Genomic DNA, 21,401 nt, shown 5'->3' on the forward strand with positions numbered 1-21,401 from the left:
TCGTGTATTCATGAACATTCCTGTTTCGTTGCGCATGCGTACCTGCCGTGGCTGCTCTCGGCTGATCGTTTTCGCGTTATGGTTCAGTCGTGCTTTCGTTTAGTTCGACCGCGGTTGTCACGAGATCGTTTTGTGGTTCGTTTGTCGTTTCAAATTCGATTGTTTATTTAACAATCGTGTTTTGACGGCTACACCCGTCTATCGCAACAAAGACACTATTTATTGTGACTGGTTTTTTCTCCTCATACGCGTCTACTAAATCGTTGGCTCGGTGTGTACAGGTGTTTACCTTAGGTGACAGTTAGGAAGGTGCATCTGCCTCGGATTTTGTCTTTTTTCCTCCCTGCTCTATACCTTCCGCGTTCAAGCGGCTCGTAATTGACTCGTTCGCTCAGTTGTAACTGATTATTTGAAACCGAAGATCTCGGTTCCGATACCTGAACGTAAATCCTCCGAATTTCTTTGGGATCACCTATTGTTAGGTTCAAGGTGAGTCAACGTTCGACCAATAATGTAAGGAACGTCTTGCTACTCTTTTCTCAAACTTCATCCTATAATTAACATACGAAACTATAGCGCGTGCTAAGTTTATTGTCATTATTATTTTCTTTTAATAAACGGTATCGAGTTGCTGACAATGATCGATAATTAACTTAAAATAAATTTAATAGCGATCGATTGATCAGCAAGGAAATATTTAGCTTTTTTAATAGTAAATAGTATTCTCTAAGTGTACAATGTAGCGAATCATTGTTAGAATTTGTTCAACGACAAAAGTTAATGACATTCTCATTCCATTAAGGTTAAGGTATTATACGCCGTTCAGCGCTAAAATATACATCGTCTACACTTTCGAGCTTGCTCTAAATAGCGTCCTGGAATCTCCCTGCGATTCGAAACGCATCTACGCATTCCGTTCCGAGTGACAAGTACCTGGAAACGAAAACGTTAATTATCTTATGGGTAATTTTCGTACCTAGTCGCGATATAATGTCAATATAAATTTTTTATCTAAACTAAAATTCTATCTATTTATTTATGTACCAAAGCAACTAAATAAAAGGCATAAGGATATTCGATGTATCTGTCGCTCGCAGCATGCGCGTTTAAAATCTTCATTACCAACGTGACAACGGTAAAAAATGAATTGGTACAAAATGTCTATAGGGTAGGGTAGGATTATTGACCATATTATTATGTCACTCAAGTAGTATATATGTTTCGCAATACACAAATCGTTTCAATTTTACAAATGTATTTGAAATAAATATAGAACACCGGAAGTTGATGTTTTTTTACTAGTGAAAAAAATATTCTCATTTTTATCAGAAATACGTGTTTCAAAATTAGGATGCTATTTACAGAAAAAAAGAAATGTTCCCTATGCTTCGAATATAATAACACGATTGTTTAATGCGCTTTTAACGATTATCTCGTTGACTATCTTAATTATTATGGCTTCGCTTACTATGTATGAACTTGTCAAGTGCATTTTACACGAGTACGAACATCGATTGAATTAATAGCATACGATTAAGTATTGTAAGTGTCTTATACGTGTTATTATCTATATAGAATATAATAATAATTTGATATTTTTGAATTTTAAAAATTCTTCGTATAGATGACTCAGTGATTAACGTATGGTTATCTTTTTTACTGTCCTCAATTAGTACTTTTGCATAGATAGTATCTGACATATATTTATTTTGAAAGAAAAAAAAAAAGGAAAACAGTTCTTCCTTTTTTTATTTCATATAGTTTTTCTTTTCTTGGAAAACAAGAACAAAAGGAAATGAAAATCATATCTCTGAACTTTGAGCGATGTAGACACAAGGTGTAACAAAGTAACTTCCTTCGACTTTTCTCATGTCGTTGTTGAAGTCATGAGTCAGTGTACCATGACTCCTGTTCTTGATTCTCACGCTTTTCTCGAACTCTGGCTACGTAATGTTGCATATTTATTAAATCGCATTACCATAGATTAATAATACGTTCACGGTAGGAATAGGCGTTACGAGTAAAAATCATTCACCGTTAAGAATGTCAAAGAGATAAAACACGAAGATCTCGTGTTGAATTCCTCATCTTATTCATCTTACTCTTTTTTTTTTTTCTTTTTTTGTTTTGAGCTGTGACTCATTAGAACATTTTTCAGTAGTGACCGGTTCTACCGGTGCGGCTCGCGTGTGCGAATCGAAGGAGCTCCCTCTCTCTCTCTCTCGGTCATCCCTCAGTTTTCTTGCTCATCGAGCTTCGGCTCCAATCTGGCCGATAACGAAGAATGGTAAGCTCCCGTTCGACTGGCGTAAGTGTCTCACCCGCTAACAGCGTGGCTACATCGCGTGTCGTCGTGTCCGACAGTGACGTAGCTCGTGATGGTGACGCCATCTTACCGAGCGGCCGCCAATCATATCGCGCGGAGAACGAGGGTGGTCGCGTGAACGGAAGTCCGGCCGGTGTCGAATGGAGCGAAAGCGGTCCGCCCTCGCTTTCTATGTCGGTCGAGCTGCATAATTTGGTCAATCCGAACCTCCAAGATTCTGAACATTATTCAGCCAGCCCCGAGCACACCGATGCTGCCGCGTCATCTTGTAACGTTGGAACTGTTCGAAATAACGACGAAGAAGAGAGCTACGAAGCATTCGGTTCGGTCGAAGGCGACGCCGATGACGGGGTCGATTCACCGGGAGGTAGCAGTTCTGCACCCTCGCCCACCGGCACCAATTCACTGAGGTAAGTTCGTTGCCTTCTCTATATATATCCACCATTTTATAGATCGTTTCCAAAGCGAAAGATATCGATACTACAGCATCGAAGGAATTAGAATTTTGCGCGCGAACGCATTCAAATTTCATAGGTTAGGTTTCTGATTACGAACAGTAGATGGTGCTTCGATCGTTAAAAATGCGTAAGTACGAATTAGTAAAATAATTTTATTTATTTATATATAAAAATATTCCAATTATAAATTTCATTTTATCCTAAATACATAGAGTATTGTTTAATGGAAAACTTCTTAATGAAATTTAAATATAGATTTGAAGTACATGTTTATAAATTATTAGGATCTTTATTGATTTTGTTATCGTGCTTCTGAAGGTACTGTAACGGAATGTTCCATTGGTTTTAATGTTTATTTCGGGACATGTTTGTCTTACGAAATTATGTAGACATTGCATTTTACACCTCGATGTTTAATAGAGTTTTCTCACATTTGGTATGATTTATGATCTATTCCCACGATTAAATTAATGCTTCGCTAGGTTGATCCGATGCGTAGAAAAACTTTCACGCGAAAAGAGAAAATAGAAGCGTGTATCTTTTGTACTTACAAAAGTTCGTGGAATTATTAATACAATCTTTTTACATTATCGTAGCAAATGTACCGGGTATTTTTTTCCTTCCTGCTACACGCAATTATCTTTCAACTTTCAAAATGTACGTGTTTTGTAATTATAGTATACTTAAGTATACTTTGCAATTGCTTCCTTTCATTCTGTATTATATGAAGATGAATTAAGGTAATAAAACTAATTAAATAAAAAGAGAATAATTTACATTTATATCAGAGAATAATATACATGTCATTAATATTTTCTTATTGGTTTTGTTTTAAATAGAAACCCAAGGAGCCCTAATTCAACTATAGGAAGGCATTCTTGGTTAAGAACATCCCTTAGGCGAACTCCACCCTGGTAATTTATACATTTAATAACATAACAATTTTCTAACTTTTTTATTTCTTTTTTAGAAGTAGATTGCGAATTTTTTAATGATAATTATTATCTCGTATATTGAATGTTATCTTTACGTGAAATCTCTTTTTCCAGATTTATTAAACGGTTTTTGAGTGTTTCCTACAAGAAAAGTTGAACGCTTTAATAAAATTCGTCGAATTTACCTTGCCAGGTGAAAATTAAAACCACTGCTGACACGATGCGATGATGAAAAAATTATTTGTCACGTGAAAACAAGATTTACGCCTGCGTTGCGTTATAATCGTCGAGCTTTAGATTGAATTCGTCGCGCGGTTTTAATTTCCGCTGATCTGGAAGACGGAACAATGACGAGGCCGCCGTGTGAAAATATTGCTCCTGTGAAACGGCTTGATAAATCGCCGCTGTCTAGTTGTGTTAATAGAACAAAGCAGATAAGAAACTCGTTTAATCTCTGAAGAAAGGTATCCAAAGTTGTTCACAAGAAATTCGTTAAATTTCTTCAGGGAAATGTAAGAGGCTATCTGTTCAATGTAAAAAGGAAGTCGTTACACCTAGAGTGTGCGAAGAACATTACCAGATAACGTACACAATGCTTCCTATTCTATTATCGACGATTAGCTCATAAGAATTTAATGGATAACATTCAATACACGGGAACAATTAGTTAACTCTCCGTAACTAACTGTAGAGCATTTTTATTAGGTCGTTATACGTCAAACGGAGGACTGTAAAATAACATTTATGACAACATAAACATTTTATTTGATTGTATAATCAAATAATGTAAATATCTTCATGTCATCAAATCATTCAAATTTTACAATCTCATAAAGTCATAGATGGTTTTGGATGATTTGAGCGGTTGTTAGAAGGAACAATGGAACATCATGAGAGAATGAAAACGCTCTCATGAATGGAAAGTTTGTCGTACAGTTATTGTTATTGAAAATTTTAAATAAGAATCTTGATACATAGATACATGTTAGATTGTGTACCATTTAAAGCGCACATTGTACGCTTGCCAAAGGTAGAGTCATTTAATTATCCTTCCACGATTATTTATAGATTGTCTTTTCTTGGCTTTGTATCCGATTCGCATCGAATTTTACTCTTCCATTTGATCCGCCTTGTGAACATTGAAATTTCTTTACTGCCAAAGTACATTGTCCAATGTTTTACACGGTTCTCTGTTTAATCGTACTATGATAAAATAAAACATAGCTATCGAGCAACTTTAAAATTATATTTTAAGTTCGATTCGTTAAAAGCGGTTACTTAACAACATATTTTCTCAGACAAGAATATCTTGGCGTATTTTCCACGGTCACGTTATTCATTTTCATTTTCAGTTCCGGAAGGAAGAGACTCAGTTCCAATGCGTTAGCAAGGTAAGAACGATTTATCAGTTGTTTAATTTTGTAACAAAAATAGTAACGTGAATAATGCAGAGCGCGTTACGTAAGCTGTTATTTTTTCTTCAACTGTACCGTGAAAACGGTCGTATGCTACGTTAAAAGAAGAATTGAAACATTTTCTCTGTGTTCATGAATAAATCACGTTCAATGGAACAAGGTAAAAAGTAAACAAGAAAAAACAAAGAAAAAATAGTTGCTTTGCAATTCGGTGAGTTGACGTCACGAGATAACAATAGCAACGTAACTCATCGCCGAAGAATTTATATTTCATAGGATGAACCGTAGGGTGTTCTTACTTGGCTGACAATTTTTCGAGTCCTTCCTTTCACGAAACGCAAAACGACGGACTTTCTAAAGCGTGGGCACCGCTACATGGACACGCACTTCCACATCCTGTTTCCTTCTATGCTTCATATAAACGCTTCGAGTATATATCTTATTTTATAATTGCCTTTATGTAATTATTCGAACCTATACTAGACTTAGCTATCATTTTCCTTTACATTTGAGAAATTTCATTTAAAATAGAAATACAAATATTTACAAAAGCTCATTTGTATTTTCTACCAGAGATAACGATAATTAATTACCGTTGTTCTTTTTCTAGTCAACTTTACCGAAGCGGCAGTTTTAACAGCTCTGGCAGAGGCTCCAACTGTGATCCCACTGACGATATGTACAGCGATGTTTCCCTTGAAGATGATGTCATTGATCTCAATCACAGAGTGAGTACCGTCATTTAAAAACATTTATCCAAGGTACGTTTCCACGTAACGTTCGTTGTCATAACTGGGATTCGTGAGTTTAATATCAAGGAATCATGTGATCTTTTATTTTTTCAGTGTCATTTTAGATACCCGATGAAAAGTGCATCGTCACTGTTCTTTAAAAGAAATAATGGAATTTCCTAGACATGTAACAAGCAATCATTTTGCCATACGACAGCAAAAAAATGATCAGATGATTTCTAGTTAGACAGCGAAAGCTATGTTTCCAACGTCACCGTGAAAACGTACCTTGATTATTTAACGCGGCTGAAGTTAGATTAACAACTTCAATGCGGTGTTAAAATTTGTATGTAAGTGAGAGACCACTTAACCTGATGTTTTGGTATATTACAAGAGAAAATTGCAATCTCTGCAACAGACAGGGTATTTTAAATTTAATGTTCGGTAAAAGAAAGAAGGTTCGTTAAATGTGCGCTGCGAATTCACCATGTCGATCACCACCGCGATCTGGATCCCCTAGTAAAGGCAACCCGGACTATAGGTTCCCTCAACAGCAACCACCGCAACCTCCTCCTCCTCCCCCTTATGTGTATTACCCTCCACCTTACCATCCATACAATCCTTACGCACCTTATCACCCAGGGGCATTTTACTCGTCACCCTACTGTAACGATGTAACACAAGAATCAAAGGGTTTATCCTGGATCAGTATATTCTTAATCATTTTTCTGCTGTTGGGCATCGTTAGCGTTGTATTTTATCTATCCCGTGATACTCGACGAAGAATAAACGCTGGATTGCCCACCTTAATACAGCCAGCACAGGTAAATTTATCATCAGATTACATATTTTTATTTCAATCTTCCCCACTGACGAGAAACGCCGACGGATAGATTAAAAAAAAAAGCTGCTAATGATTCGTTGAAACGGTTTTAAATTTCAAAAACATTGATCGAGAGTCTGAACAAATAATGACGTGTTTATTTCGGAAATGGTATGCGATTCAATTAGCGATACAGCATTAGGATCTTCTCTCTTCTTTCATACCGCGTCATAAATAGACTCAGGTTACATCATTCGCAAGATTGAAAGAGAAAAATATAATACGGAGGATGTTTTTTCTAAATGGTACCAGCGGAGATGAAACTTGGTGGGTATGGTAGGAGGGCGGAACTGAAGTATGAAATTTCAGCTTTATGCGTTCAAGAGATATGTTGGTATAAGAGATTTTCGATACTATTGGGTATTGCGTTAATCTTTATATTTTAATGCAGAGTTATTTTGACCAATTGTATAGAAACGGGCATGGTACACATCCCCTTTCCGGTCCTAACCTATCGGTGGCTCCGGGGAGAATGCCGATTCATGGAAGATGGTCCCATATATATAGGCCTGCGGCCTCCACCGTAAGCGTTTACGCGGGAGAATTTGAATTCATAAATTGCGCCAAGTTTCAAATCGATCGATTACCGATACCATTTAGAAGTGGAAATCCACGAAAAAATTAATTGTTATTCTATAGTTTAGTCTAAAATTTATTAAAACGGCTTACAACCGTTTCGATGATTCATTTTTTCAAATGATTAGTAATAAATAGAGAGCACAAACGTTTCTCACATCCAGGATTATAATCGTGGGGAGAGAGTTCTTTAAACCATATTCGCGTGTTGCTGACCACGCAGCCGCTAAAAAAAGGTGATCTTTCTGAACCTGTAGACCACGAGGAGAAAAAGGGATGCGAAACAAAATTATCCAGCTGAATTTATTCTCTATTCTGACGTAACTGCTCCGACCGATAGAAATTACGTGTTCTGTGACGGATGTGACGATTATCGTTTCACACCGGACAACGGCACGAAATATGGAAAATACTCGTTGTGCGAACGCGATGGAAGTAAAAAGGAAGGTATCATTGAATTTTCCTCGGAGAACAAAGTTAGCGTTGCTACCGATATATCTGGTACAGCAATGAACGAAGCTACTCGATCCACCGCTTCTTAGAACAATCTTATTCGATGGACGTTTATTTATACATTCAAGATATTATAAATTTAAAACGCGGTGGAATTAATTACGACTACTCATGAAAGAAATTGCACGTTTACGAATCGTTGAATGAATTACGTAATAAAAAGGTAACAGCTTTTATTAAGATGCAAAGCTTTTAAATTGTACGCTTCATCGTGTGTTATATTTATTACAGGTTTATTCACACCTGCATTACAATTGAAACATTGAATTATCAATGTTCATTGATTCTTATGTAACTTAACATAAATAAAATAAAACAATATAGACACATAATATATTTTTTTTCATTAGAAGAAAAACAAATGCAAACGTTTGACAGCATTAAATTAATCAGTCACGATATAAATTTTGACAAGCAAAATTATTTATATGTAGAACAATTAAAATTAATAAGTATTCTGATTGAAAAATATAAAGTATGACATGTCGTAAAACGAATTCTGGTTCCATTGGATGGAGAGGTTGGCCTTTTCTTAATTTCTTGATGGTTCTTGGTGTGATTGGTTATCTTGGTTACATTGTGTACCAGAAATGGAAAGCAGCAGGCCATTAGCAAGCCACCTCTTCTAGTCGCAAAACTTCGGCGTAAAACGTTGGATCCGCTGTCGATGACGATTGATCGTAAAACAATTTTGGAACGAGAATAATATTTGACTGTTGAAGCAGGTATTTTAATACGTTTGATTACATTTATTTACACATTCTATTTTATCGGTTCTTTTTGATAATAACCTAAAATAGAATTACGCGTATGCCCCTTTGAAATGTTTACATCCACTACACTTGGGTGTGACATAAATCATACAGTGTAAATTGATCAGAGGCGTATATTATCACGGCGCATTTATCAGACTATCGTATTATGTGATTCATTAATAATAATCATCCATTATTCATCGAGAAAGTTCAATTGTGTACGTTTGTTTCATGATTCAAATATGGTGTGTAATGGAAACAGTATGTATTGTTTTATTACAATTAAATACTTTTTATATTATCTCGCCTTAGATAAAAGTAAGTATTTATTAAAACTGAAATATTTTAATTACTTTTGTAAAGCATAAAGAGAGAGAAATTACTTTCGCGCGGTTTAATTAGATTTTAAAGTATTTTCCTGGGGGTAGCTGAAGCTCCGTTCGATATAACGCGCACACACACAATATATGTGCGTGAATTAACGAAGTTAGTCGATACAGAGTATGGCGTACACAAATAGCCTCTCGGCTACTCCCAGCTTACAGTGGGCGATTGAGACGAACGATTATATTCGAAGTACGCTGAAAGAAACGGATGTGCGCGTAGTGTTGTGCCTCTCTCAGTGCATCTTAGATTATACGCACGTTTATCGTTGGAATTCACGATTCGTACGTGGACGCACGAAATTTCGAGGTTAGGTTTAGTGACAGGCTGCCGCGTAGGAGGATGGATAGAGAACCGGCATGCCTGCGCGTCGTTTTAACGGAATAATCCTCTGTATTGGATTAGTCAAAGAGGATGACGAGTCCACCTGACACAGGCGTAACGTGAGAGATCACGATTCAGGATGGATTCGAATAGTTACGATGAACAGACAGATTTAAGTTCGATCGAACGTTACGATCGCGACAATCGAATAACTTCCGGGGAAGGGCTGTCACCGGGGCCCGGTGCCGGCCTTGAATATGATTTGTGGGAGGGACAATTTCAATTTGTTGGACAACCGTTTTCTCGCGGTAGTCGACTACCTCGTCGCCGTGCTCCTCGGCTTACTGAACAAGTAAGGAACAGTATACTGAGACCGTATACCTAGAAGACCATTAAATCGTATAAATTTGTTTTTTATCGTATCATCTGTAACCTGACTTTTTGTAATACTATTTTTAATACATTGTATGGTATCATAAATCACGAAACCGGTTATCGCTGCTATCGATATATCGATTTATTTGATAACACTAGGGCAGATAAATTTATACGCAAATAAGGGTAGCAATTACGTAATTTTAATCCATAGATCTAACTATTGTATTTTTTGCTTAACAAGAAATAATATGTAACGTGCATCGCGTTACTCGTAAACGTAAGTTTCGCAACGGAATAAATGCGCATTACAAAATACCTTCACGTTTGATATTTCACCGTTAGAAGTCGTGGTGTTCATTAAACATATGGTATGAGCTAATTATAGCCTGTTAGAAAATGTATTGGAAATAAAATCAAGTAACTGTAACTTCGCTTAGATTTCAAGGTTTATATATAAAAATAAGTATAATATTTACATAGAAATGACTCAACTGGACTCCACGTCCGGTGGTTGAGAGTCACTGCATTACAAGAGCTTATCTAGAATGTAAAGTGGGACGTGCGCGAGTTTTTAAACGGGACTTATCGTCTATGCGTTCTCTAATGCATTTTATATATTTCCATTAGGATTTGAAAATTATGGTTGTATTAAAGAATTGAAAAATAAAAAGAAATAATTGTTCCACTAAATTTTAAATGCAAGGGAATATTTAAAAACTGTGTTTTATGTATTTCTAGGTTCAAATGATTCAGGAACAAATGCATGCCTTGGTGGATACTCAATCGGTCGGGGAGGAGCGGTACGCTAGGGCGAAACAGGAAAATGCTACGTTGCAGGCGAGAATATTAATGCTAGAAGAATCTGCCAAAGACGCCGAAGCTAGAGCTGAGGAAAGGCTTCAGGTAATTTTTTACTCGGAATAGTAAAATTAATATTAGTAAATAATATTAATACACGGCAGAATTTTCTAATCTTTAATAATATGTTTATTTTAGGCAGAGCAACGAAGGCATAGAGAATGGGCGAGTCGTTTAGAGCGGGAACGACAGTTACAATTAGAAAATTATGCCATTAAATTACAAGCGATAGAATTAGAAGGTACTAATTTAAGGGATGAAATAGTAAGGTTACGCGAACAGGTCGACAAATTAAAGACAGAGAAGGGTAGACTAGAAAATGATCTTGAAGATGCTAGAAGAGAAATAGACACGGCACGCGAAAGCGAGCGACAGGCGATAAGTCGAGCTAACGAAGCTCACTATCAGCTTGAAGCTGCTAGAGAAGAACTTTCGATGAAAATCGAGGATCAACAAAGGATAGAGGAATTAATGCAACAGGTTGCACAACTTCGGGCTCATAATAAAAGTGTGTTTTTAATTTATGTAAATGGTTGAAGTAATTTGTAAGAAAATTGTTAGAATTGATATCTTTTTTAAGGCCTTGAAGAAGCAAGGGATGAACTACAAGCTGCAGCGGCTCTGCAGGCAGGCCGTGAACTATTAATGTTAAATCCTTGCAATAATGCTACTGAAAAAGGACCTAGTCTTGCTGTAGAATTATTAGCTGGCATGAATCAAGACCAAGTATGTTTGTTATCGTTATAAAAATTGCGATTCTTAATCTATAAAAATTATTTTGTTATTTTGGTCTTTCCTTACCAATTCAATTTTACTATAGATGGATGGGCAAATTCCTGGAGATAATGATGAACCTTGTAGTATATCTGAAGTATGTCTTAAATTACGAATAAGAATTATATTGATATAGATTATTTTTTATATTATTATTATTTTGATTTATTACAGATGAGGCAAGCTTTAAAGGAACAACAAGAGGTTAATACACAATTAAGGGCGTACATCGATGGAATCTTATTAAATATAGTTGAGAATTATCCTCAGTTGTTAGAAGTGAAACAATCTCACTGAACTATTTCGTAAATTTAATATTAATCGTTTAAGGCAATTGTACATTACACTTCTTTGTCGGAGCTCTTACTTATAGGCTAATATAAGCAGTTTTATTGTAACTGTATGCAAATACTAGGAAAGAAATTTCCGTCCATTGCGAACTTAAAATTTTAGTAAATTGTTATGATCTTTGAATGAAAAATTTTCACTGCCATTGTGATTACTTTAATTATAAATGTTTATATTAAAGGCAGTGAACAGATTAAAAGATTTCAGTAAGAGAGAGAGAGAGAAAGATAAACACGCATGAAATCGAAATAGAGAACTATTACGAGTTTTTATATTATCCGAGTTTTGAAACTTGGAGCCTTATAATGTTGCCTTTATAGAAACAGTATACAACTATTTTCAAACACTTGTAGACAATATATTATGATGCAGTGGATCATTTATTACGTATGAAATCATCAATTTTCTTCTCATAAGAATAAATTAACGAAGAATATTTAAAATATCATTCATAGTTTAAAATTTATATTGGCTGATATTGAAAATGTAATTCAACAATTATATTTTATTACTTCATAATTCATCCAACTTACAACTCCCACATTGCACTGTTTAAAAAGGAAAAGCTTTTAATAATTTATGTACTCGGCATTTTCGAATAAATTATAACGATTTTTAATGTTTTCTAAATTTTTTAAACTCGTATTTAAAATTAAAAATTGTAAGGCCGAATGAAATTAATTTTATTTTATACCTTTCCAAAGAAAAAATAAAGAGTTGTCTACAACGGAACATGTACAGTCAATTATTTAAAGAACAAGCCTAACAAATTATTAAATAAAAGTTTATAATTCGATGATTAATTTTCTTTAAAAGTTTTAATTATTAAAAATATGATAGTTATTCAGTACCATTTTTTGTACGCTTGTATTACGCTGGCAAATACATCTTTTTTTTTAATTTTGTCGGCGTCATCTAGCGGATGGGGAAGTACGTGCCTATATTTGCACATGCGTAATAAGTTTCAATATCAGATGATAATTTGAGTTTGTGACAACACAATATCAGCTGTCACTTTGTTGAATATTTTTAATGATTCTTTTTTTAATTTAAAACGTGACACGTGAAAATGATGTCAGAAAGAGATTATGCACCCCTCAGTACTGCTTGTGTACGTTCCCTTAATGACAAACTTTATGAAAAAAGAAAACCAGCTGCTTTGGAAATAGAAAAGTAAGGTTATGTAATGGTATTTTTAATCATGCTTATCTGTAATATAATTTTTGTTATTCTTCATCATTTGTACATTATTTCAGAATGGTAAAAGAATTTTCTGCACATAATAATACTGTTCAAATCAAACGACTTTTAAAAGTGCTTGGTCAAGACTTTGCTACCTCGCAGAATCCACATACAAGAAAAGGTGGTTTGATAGGTTTAGCAGCAATAGCAGTTGGCCTGGGAAAAGATACCGGTCAATACATAGAAGATTTAATTCATCCTATTCTAGCTTGTTTCTGTGATTCTGATTTACGTGTAAGATATTATGCTTGTGAAAGTTTATATAATGTAGTAAAAGTAGCACGAGGTGCTGTATTACCACAGTTCACAGATATTTTTGCAGCACTTAGTAAATTAGCATGCGATTCTGAACAAAATGTAAAAAATGCTACAGAGCTATTGGACAGACTTATGAAGGTAATCAAAATTTGTACAGTAAGATTAAAATTTAATAATACAAAGACTTATTTCTTTTAAATATAATTTCAGGATATAGTAACAGAGAGTGGGCTGTTTGATTTAGTTGGATTCATGCCATTACTACGAGAACGTATTTATACCAAAAATGCATTTGGTAGGCAATTTGTAATAGCATGGGTATCAGTTTTAGATGCTGTCCCTAATATGGACTTTATTATTTTTTTGCCTGAAATTCTTGACGGTTTGTTTAAAATATTAGAGGACCCGACGCCAGAAATTAAGAAAGTAACAGATACGGTTCTTGGTGAATTTTTGCGTAGTATTAAGGCTAATCCAGGAAGAGTAGATTTTCCTGGAATGATAAACATCTTAATTACACATGCACAAAGTACCGATGAGTTATTACAGTTAACAGCGATAACGTGGATTAAGGAGTTTGTACAATTATCAGGACCTCTTATGCTTCCTTACATGTCTGGTATTCTTATAGCAGTATTACCTTGTTTAGCATATGATGGAGATACAAGAAAATGTATTAAGGAAACTGCAACACAAGTAAATGCAAACTTAATGAAGCTTGTAACAATGGAAAACACGCAAGTTGTAAATAATGCCAGTGAAAATGATGTTCAAACCCAAAAAGGTAATGTTATACTTGTGTCAATTGTTAAAAGAAAAATCGCTGTGTCAATAACATTTCTAAATTTTCTTTCTTTAGATTCTAGTCAAAATCGTTCCTTAGCTGAAAGTTTAGATTTGTCTAGTGTTGTTGAAGTACTAACAAAACACTTGATGTACATGTCAGTGCAAACAAAAGTTGCCGTTTTAAAATGGATTCATCACTTATTCATAAACATTCCTCATAAAATGTTTAATCACATTGAAAATTTATTTCCAATTCTAATGAAGTCATTAAGCGATAATTCTGACGAAGTGGTGCAACAAACGTTGGTCGTAATGGCCGAAATAATTAGTTCGAAGTCTCCCAAGGCAGCTACCACTGATTCAAATGCAGAAATGCAGAATAAATATTTCACGAAATTTATTGTAAATTTGTTAAGGCTATTCTCAACTGACAGACACTTGTTAGAGGAAAGGGGAGCTTTTATCATCCGAGAATTATGTGTACTATTAAGTGCCGAAGATATTTATAAGACATTAGCAAAGATATTGTTAGATGAACCAAATTTAAGTTTTGCGTGTACAATGATTCAAACTTTAAGTGTCATATTGTTAACAAGCTCAGAGTTATTTGATTTGCGAAATAAACTTAAAGATTTAGATTCATTGGTATGTATTATTATTCTTTATACTTTTAACATTTTTAATTATCGTTTAAATGATGTATCTACGTTTACAGGAAAGCTGTAAATTATTTAAATGCTTGTATGTATCATGGTGCCACAATCCTGTTGCAACTGTAGCATTATGTTTTTTATCTCAGATTTACGGTCATGCTTATGATATCATTAGATCATTGTATCCTTTTCTTTATTCAATATACAGTATCATTTTTTTTACCATTAAATTTTTATTACTACTTAACTCCAAATATAGTGAAAACATAGAAGTTACTGTGGAATTTCTCACTGAAATAGATAAACTTGTACAATTGATTGAATCTCCGATATTTACGTGTAAGTATAATGAATTATTATTGTACCTGATTGATATTTACATAAATATAATGTATTTTAGATTTGAGATTACAACTTTTACAAAGAGAAGATGCCTTAGTGTATGCACTGTATGGTTTGCTTATGATTCTTCCTCAAAGTGAAGCATATGCAACCTTACAAAGACGTTTAGCAGCAATTCCGCCGACAACAAAACCAATACCAAAATCAGAATCAAGTTCGAAATCTTTTAAAGATAGACTTGACTTCCCAGAACTGTTGAAACACTTCCACACTATTCAAGAACAGCATAAAGAACAAAAACGTAAGCAACGATTAACAAATTTAATAGAAAAAAATAATGGAGATATATAAATAAAAATTGTTACAAACATAAATATTAATTTATACGAAGGTAAATTGAGTTTTCTATTATTATACTTTTTATCATATGAACGTACTTACATAAAAAATCCACGCATTTAATACCATTTATATTGCAAAATTATTGCGTATCGCAAAATATATAATAAATATATAATTATTACCAAAGTTTGTAATGTAAAATAAATTATTTTTTAATCACATTTAATAATTAGTGAATATCACTAAATCCATGAACTAAATATTTGTACATTTTAATTTTACAATAAATATTTATTTACTTTTATATACATTACAAATACATAAAAACAGCGTAGATATACCACTATACATAATATCTTAATAAAACTTATAACACATACTTTATAGAACAGAAGAATGATACTTGTATATCCTACTTTTGTGATTTATTCAATTAAATTTTTTCCCTGTGAAATTGTGACTGGAAAAACAGTAACGGTCATTTTATTGAAACATATAAATCATAATAGAAATCGTATAATTATGGTATTAAGTACGCTGTACATTTTTTATATTACTCGTTTTCTATACTTATTATACATACTGTCAGTCTTATTCTCATCATTCTTACAATAAAAATTAAGAAACGGTTTGTTAAAGCGATGTATATTCAGAATCATTTGTATTCTCAACACCATCAAGTGCTGATAAACGATCAATTTGATCTACAAGTAGACCGTTTCTATATAGAATCATTGAAATTCGTTCTTGCATAATACAAATATTTTTCCACTTTTTTGTATTTTCTTGAGCAGGTAAATTGGTTTTTTCAACAGTTTTTAGCTTTCCTGGAAGTCTGTCTACTAAATGTAAGAAACTTTCATAACGTTCCTTACTTTCTTGAGACAAACGGTAAGAATATGTTTCTAACACATGCTCATAATTATCTACATCTTTATCTAAAATCTGAGTTTGTAGGAAGACCGTTTGTGCCATTTTATACCAATCAGCAACACATTCGGACCGACTCACCATGGAAGGTACGCAAAACGTTTCAAGAAGGTTTTTCAATCTTTGACCCGTTTCTGTAACCTGGAAACACATTAAATGAATATATTTTCTTACAGCCATCGTGCAAAACATTTATGTTGATAAAGCTACCTTTACTCGTTCTAATACATGAAATTGTTCGTCATTGTAGGTGAGATTACGAGTAGCTCTGTCTCGTAATAAATGTTGCCAGCCATCTCGTAAACGATCAACCAAAGTTGTTGCCTTTTGACTTGCTTTATTGACCCATGGACACCATAATCCACGAATAATATTTTCCCATTCGCTACGTAAGCTACCCTCCTTCACGTACCTGCATTTGAAATTATTTTATTAAATTAAATTTAACGAGATATAATAATTAATTACCTTTGATGAAGTTGCGTTACTGCAGGAGCTAATTCAGTTAGGAGCTCTTTACTCTGTAAATCTAACTCTTTTTTCCAATTCATTATTTCTAAATTATTTTGACTTCCAAGTTTTCGTGAAATTTGTCGAGCAAGATTTTCACATCTTTCCACTACTGTTGTTGTATCTTCTATAGCTTTAGTGAATTCTTTAGAACGCTGACATTTTTCCAATAATCTTGCGAGTTCTTTTAAAACATGCCCACTGAAAGCTTCTATCGCATCCTGTGACAATTTACTGCATAATACTAGCTTTTCGATTCTTCTTTTACATACATAACCAACCGAACAAGCAATCTTTGCTTGATTAGCATCATTTTCTACAGATACCAAACTAGAAAATACAGGAAATTTAGGCAATTCTGCATCCATAGGTAAATTTACGTTATTGTTCTCTTTAGAAAATAGCATTAATGGTTTATTTTCAGATGTATTTGGGTAACCTTTTCCAGGGGTAGATTCTTCAACAATGTTTGTTAAAAATGTATCTCCAAAAAGAAGAATCTGAGCATGCGGTGCAATATCAGTTTGATCTTGTATGTGTACTTGAAGGGTTGTCAGTTTTTCATCAGGATGCAAGAAAACTTTTATTAAACTGCCCTTATGTATATTGAATATGTGTATTCTTTTTCTAGAAAGAGTATCAGTGACTTCTGTGAAAAATCGTTCGAAGCTCCATATTTTTTGAGGATCAACTTCTAATAAGCCAGCTAGTAATGGAGTAACAATTTTTTTTAAGCCAACACTCAGCTGACAATTCTGTGGTAATTCCCTGCTCCATTCAATTGGTCCATTTTCTGAGGTTTGCACTCCAGATATAACACCAGAAGCTTTCTTTGTAGTGATGTAAAACATTGTCTCTTTATTTCTACGTCCACCAAATGGCCTAAATGGTAAATTTCCTGTAGCCACATGATAAAATGTTACACCTATAGACCATAAATCTACAGTTGCTCCAAATGTTTTTCCAACTGGTTTACGTAAAACTGCTCTTTCGTATATATCTGGGTGTAAGTATTCCTCTGTACCATAGAGAGACACAAACTGCTGGTCTTCCTGTAATTCTCTGGCAGCACCAAAGTCAGTTAGTTTATAAATTGTACTGCCATCATCCGCAATGAATTTCATTATATTACCTAGAAGGAAATAATGAAATACATTATAAAAATGATTTAATATTTGTGCTTTTGTATTATATCATTCTTCACCTGGTTTTAAGTCTCTATGTACCAAGTTATTATCACGCAAATGTTTCATTCCAGCTGTTAAATGTTCCAATACTAACAAAAATTCACTTTCAGCTAATCCATAAGTGTTCTCTGGATCATCCAATATATTAAAAAGGCTACCACCGGTGCAAAGTTCCATAACAATGACCATACCACGACCATCTTGCTCTTCTTCAATAGCCAACAGCTGAACAATATTTTCATGATTTACTTTTTTAAGAACTTCAAATTCTCGCATTTGCACGTCATGTGGACGCATATGACTTAGTTGATTGAACGTTTTAACAGCCACAGGTTCTCCATTGTTTTTATTTACGCCTTGAAAAACTGCACCAGTCGCACCTTTACCAAGAACACTGGTTGTACACCAGACAAAATTCGCTGAGCCGCGTAGAAAGGACATTGTTATGCTGTCCAACAATCATACGGGGATTATTTCTTCAAATTTGACAGGTAATTTAACCTACTCGTCCACCAATTTAAACAATATTATCTTCGTACAAATTTATGTACATTTCTAAACTTTCTATTATTTATAATAATTTTATCTTCTTTCGTAACATGTTACAAGAAAATTTATGCGAATATACCGTTCTTCTATAAGTTTTACGGTTACTTGTCAGTGTTAATTCGACTTTCGAATAAACTACAGTTCATATGCTGATTCATACAGTAACATAACCGCAATAAATCCCCTGTCTTTTTAATATTTTGATAATCGTGTATAATAGTCTATATTATTAATTAAAATACTACAACTATTTAATTTTTACAAAAGAGAATAAGTTATTGTAAAATAATTAATTTATTAAGCTGAAAATATCATTATAAATGTGCACTTTAAAAATAGTAGTAGCATCATCTATCGACGATTGGAGAAACTATTACACCCGAAAATTAAATTGAATTTTTCTTCTCTTTTTTTTATTAATAAGCAGATGTTAAGCTTTATTGAAACAAATTACAGTTTTAATAAATCTTAATTAATGATATCACAGTTTGCTTAAAGTGTTAAAATGATAGAAAGAGTTTTTCAGTTCACGAAATACGATTCAAAAAATATAAGTTGCGGGTGGGATAATTCCTTCGATCGCCGTCAGATTATGCTGGCGATACTATTTTCGACGCGCGCATTGATACAGAATTAGAAAACAAGAAAATACTACGCTAACATAATATTTTCGACTTATTAAATTAATTACTTTACAAGAACGCGATGTTCTCCCTCACAATTATACGAAGTAAATAGTTATAATATCTTGATTAAGAATGTATACTTTAAAAAGGAAGACGATGTAATTAAAGGTACAGTTTAATTATAATAAAGCGGCAATTTAACGCGAATAAATTAAATCGAATTTCATGTTCTTCTTTTAAGATAATCATTATGACATCGAACCCTTATATTATAAGATTGCATTGTTTATTATCATGTAAAATAATAAATTTAAAACGTGTCACTTACGCTCTCTAACTGTTGAAAGTTGAACTGCGCTCACACAAGAATATTGAAGTATTCTACTGATTTGTGTAATCAAGCTTTGTTTTCTTGACGAACGCGTATGACGTATACATAAATTGAATAAAATAGGAGATTCATTATTCTAGCAAGAAGAAATTATATATATCATAATATGCAGTGGTCAAAGATATATTCAGATTAAAACCTTCTACTGAAAGGTCAGGTTAATTCAAGAATGACTCGATCTAACAGGTTAGTTTTTATCAATGTATTTGTCATGAAACTTGATTGTCATTTAATCTATACAAGTTTTATACGAGGTGTATTATATTTTGTTAATTTATATTTATTCATGACGTTTAGAAAGCGAGGGCGCGATGCAGAGGAAGAATCTAGTGAATTTATGCCATTAAGTAAAAGAATCAACAATCTTCATATTAACAGTTTATCAGGCATGCAGGAGTGTATGAGTGAAAACATGGATACAGACTGTAGCGGTAGAAGCTTTATGCCATCACCAAACTACTCTGAGCTTTCTCAAGGATCACCATTATACGATGGGTGTAGTTCTAGCCAAAGTAGTTACACAACTGAATACAAACCTGATCTGGATGCTAGTGAAAATCCTTTTTATTATGAAAGTAATAAGTTGTTATTTTCTTTGTATATGGAACGTGTACAAAGAACATCTGACTCATTTTGATATCCTTATTATCAGATTATGGTTTCTAGTTAATTAAGCATTTCTTGCATGTCATTTTTTCATTCCTTTATAATACATTTTTATTATATCATTTAAGATCTGGGAAAGTAAAAAGTAAATTACAAATAATAGCAAGAATGTACCTATTTATTATTATAACGTTAATTTATAATTCTGTTGTACATACAACAAAAGAAAATACATATTAAAAATTTTATGTCAAATATTAACGCAAACTAGAAAGACATAGAATTAAAATTGTGTAATTATGATTAACGAATTTTATGATAAAAGATTATTAATAATTTATATACTTCATCGGTACACATGATATTATAACATACCAATATATTAAATTTTTATTTCTAGGTAATTTGTCGTAAATCAATTATATTTTTATTACAAACATTTATTAAATTGCAAGTATTTTGAGACTGTGAAAATATGGTATAATTGATATTTATAATAAAAGAAAAAGGTTATAAAAAAAAAGAAAGAAAACAAACTGTGGATTTGTTTTATTTGTTTTTATTATCATTATTTTATATTACAATTTATTAATAAAAAAAAAAGGAATGAAAGGATGGAAGAGATGCATGTATAGAGGGGAGTATAATGTACTTAAAAGAAATTCATATGAAGCGCGCAATAATACGAAGATATGGCGTCTATCGAAACATCCTCGAAATATCGATTCTCGACCTAACCTCACTTCAGTTCCCGCTAGGTGCGCACCGAGTTAGTGTCGCTCTGTAGTGGTAGAGGAAACGAAGTGACTAAGAGAGTAGGACAGAGCGACGGACAGGTGTTGTTTGCGCTGTTATTAATTTATCTGTAAAGTTTGTGATACTCTTGAAAGTATAAAAAAAATTCTTAAAGTACCTGTAATTGGAACGGTACCATAAGAGTTGGCTGTTTAATCGAGAAGCGCGCACGCGCTGCTTTCCCCTCGCTCTCACAATATACTCCGCGCGTAACCGCCGCCATAGTTGATATTTCTCCGATAGAATATTAATAGCGGCGTTAAGTTTTCGCGGTTAAACGTATTTTTATTGATTGATTGGAAAAAAAATAGGAATGCGTTCGTTGAGGACGGTAAGGCGAGACCGTTCGAGTTAAAGTTTGGATCCCATAGGAAGGAAGAAGGTGTCTACTTTCACAGCTCGTGGTTTTCAGGAGAGTGGCCTGGCATATCGCGGCGCTCCGAGTTAACGTGTGACCACCGTCGGGTGGCTATGTACCGTTAGCTCGAATTCATTCCCCGTTGGCCAGCCCAAGACCCACGCTTAC

General features: G+C 33.7%; 5 protein-coding genes across 12 annotated transcripts; 4 read left to right on the forward strand and 1 right to left on the reverse strand.

Annotated features, from left to right (window-relative positions):
- The first annotated feature begins 346 nt into the window (after positions 1-346).
- On the forward strand, positions 347-11,878 carry nuf (rab11 family-interacting protein nuf). 3 transcript variants are annotated; one of them, XM_034325216.2, is made up of 10 exons: positions 347-489; positions 2,159-2,736; positions 3,624-3,698; positions 5,072-5,110; positions 5,745-5,862; positions 10,417-10,581; positions 10,675-11,044; positions 11,117-11,262; positions 11,357-11,407; positions 11,485-11,878. In XM_034325216.2, exons 2-10 carry the CDS (start codon positions 2,285-2,287, stop codon positions 11,605-11,607), a joined length of 1,539 nt encoding a protein of 512 aa, XP_034181107.2. In that variant the 5' UTR covers positions 347-489; positions 2,159-2,284; the 3' UTR covers positions 11,608-11,878. The 3 variants fall into 3 exon arrangements, with proteins under 3 accessions (XP_034181107.2, XP_034181127.2, XP_034181117.2); XM_034325226.2 differs by having other exon boundaries at positions 349-489; positions 2,162-2,736; XM_034325236.2 differs by lacking the exon at positions 5,072-5,110.
- LOC117604813 (uncharacterized) lies at positions 6,049-7,624 on the forward strand. Its single transcript, XM_034325301.2, has 2 exons — positions 6,049-6,689; positions 7,489-7,624. The coding sequence occupies exons 1-2, from the start codon at positions 6,333-6,335 to the stop codon at positions 7,516-7,518; spliced, it is 387 nt and encodes a 128-aa protein (XP_034181192.1). The 5' UTR covers positions 6,049-6,332; the 3' UTR covers positions 7,519-7,624.
- A 729-nt stretch (positions 11,879-12,607) lies between the features above and the next one.
- LOC117604760 (protein VAC14 homolog) lies at positions 12,608-16,300 on the forward strand. Of its 4 annotated transcripts, XM_076690181.1 has the most exons (8): positions 12,608-12,831; positions 12,915-13,296; positions 13,369-14,589; positions 14,660-14,778; positions 14,857-14,936; positions 14,998-15,240; positions 16,097-16,172; positions 16,239-16,300. In XM_076690181.1, the coding sequence occupies exons 1-7, from the start codon at positions 12,728-12,730 to the stop codon at positions 16,144-16,146; spliced, it is 2,199 nt and encodes a 732-aa protein (XP_076546296.1). In that variant the 5' UTR covers positions 12,608-12,727; the 3' UTR covers positions 16,147-16,172; positions 16,239-16,300. The 4 variants fall into 4 exon arrangements, with proteins under 4 accessions (XP_076546296.1, XP_076546295.1, XP_076546294.1 ...); XM_076690180.1 differs by lacking the exon at positions 16,239-16,300 and having other exon boundaries at positions 16,097-16,219; XM_034325193.2 differs by lacking the exons at positions 16,097-16,172; positions 16,239-16,300 and having other exon boundaries at positions 12,610-12,831; positions 13,369-13,942; positions 14,018-14,589; positions 14,998-15,367.
- Positions 15,622-18,349, reverse strand: IKKepsilon (I-kappaB kinase epsilon). Its single transcript, XM_034325181.2, has 4 exons — positions 17,926-18,349; positions 16,680-17,853; positions 16,422-16,623; positions 15,622-16,352 (listed from the first exon to the last, which is right to left on the reverse strand). The coding sequence occupies exons 1-4, from the start codon at positions 18,347-18,349 to the stop codon at positions 15,915-15,917; spliced, it is 2,238 nt and encodes a 745-aa protein (XP_034181072.1). The 3' UTR covers positions 15,622-15,914.
- LOC117604831 (uncharacterized) lies at positions 18,260-20,456 on the forward strand. 3 transcript variants are annotated; one of them, XM_034325354.2, is made up of 3 exons: positions 18,260-18,399; positions 19,555-19,660; positions 19,772-20,456. In XM_034325354.2, exons 2-3 carry the CDS (start codon positions 19,644-19,646, stop codon positions 20,109-20,111), a joined length of 357 nt encoding a protein of 118 aa, XP_034181245.1. In that variant the 5' UTR covers positions 18,260-18,399; positions 19,555-19,643; the 3' UTR covers positions 20,112-20,456. The 3 variants fall into 3 exon arrangements, with proteins under 3 accessions (XP_034181245.1, XP_034181235.1, XP_034181228.1); XM_034325344.2 differs by lacking the exon at positions 18,260-18,399 and adding an exon at positions 19,050-19,251; XM_034325337.2 differs by lacking the exon at positions 18,260-18,399 and having other exon boundaries at positions 19,419-19,660; positions 19,772-20,454.
- The last annotated feature ends 945 nt before the right edge of the window (positions 20,457-21,401 follow it).

This window comes from Osmia lignaria, chromosome 9, assembly GCF_051020975.1.
Source record: "Osmia lignaria lignaria isolate PbOS001 chromosome 9, iyOsmLign1, whole genome shotgun sequence".
NCBI classification, from domain to species: Eukaryota; Metazoa; Arthropoda; class Insecta; order Hymenoptera; family Megachilidae; genus Osmia; species Osmia lignaria.

Coding starts and splice junctions, on each gene's coding strand:
- nuf (XM_034325216.2), top strand. CDS start 2,285: ATGGTAAGCTCCCGTTCGACTGGCGTAAGTGTCTCACCCGCTAACAGC. Junction 5,111..5,744: donor AGTTCCAATGCGTTAGCAAG/GTAAGAACGATT, acceptor TTCTTTTTCTAG/TCAACTTTACCGAAGCGGCA. Junction 11,263..11,356: donor CTGGCATGAATCAAGACCAA/GTATGTTTGTTA, acceptor ATTTTACTATAG/ATGGATGGGCAAATTCCTGG.
- LOC117604813 (XM_034325301.2), top strand. CDS start 6,333: ATGTGCGCTGCGAATTCACCATGTCGATCACCACCGCGATCTGGATCC. Junction 6,690..7,488: donor CCTTAATACAGCCAGCACAG/GTAAATTTATCA, acceptor TCTCACATCCAG/GATTATAATCGTGGGGAGAG.
- LOC117604760 (XM_076690181.1), top strand. CDS start 12,728: ATGATGTCAGAAAGAGATTATGCACCCCTCAGTACTGCTTGTGTACGT. Junction 13,297..13,368: donor TATTGGACAGACTTATGAAG/GTAATCAAAATT, acceptor ATATAATTTCAG/GATATAGTAACAGAGAGTGG. Junction 14,937..14,997: donor TGAATCTCCGATATTTACGT/GTAAGTATAATG, acceptor AATGTATTTTAG/ATTTGAGATTACAACTTTTA.
- IKKepsilon (XM_034325181.2), bottom strand. CDS start 18,349: ATGTCCTTTCTACGCGGCTCAGCGAATTTTGTCTGGTGTACAACCAGT. Junction 17,854..17,925: donor ACATAGAGACTTAAAACCAG/GTGAAGAATGAT, acceptor ATTTCCTTCTAG/GTAATATAATGAAATTCATT. Junction 16,353..16,421: donor ATGTATTAGAACGAGTAAAG/GTAGCTTTATCA, acceptor ATGTGTTTCCAG/GTTACAGAAACGGGTCAAAG.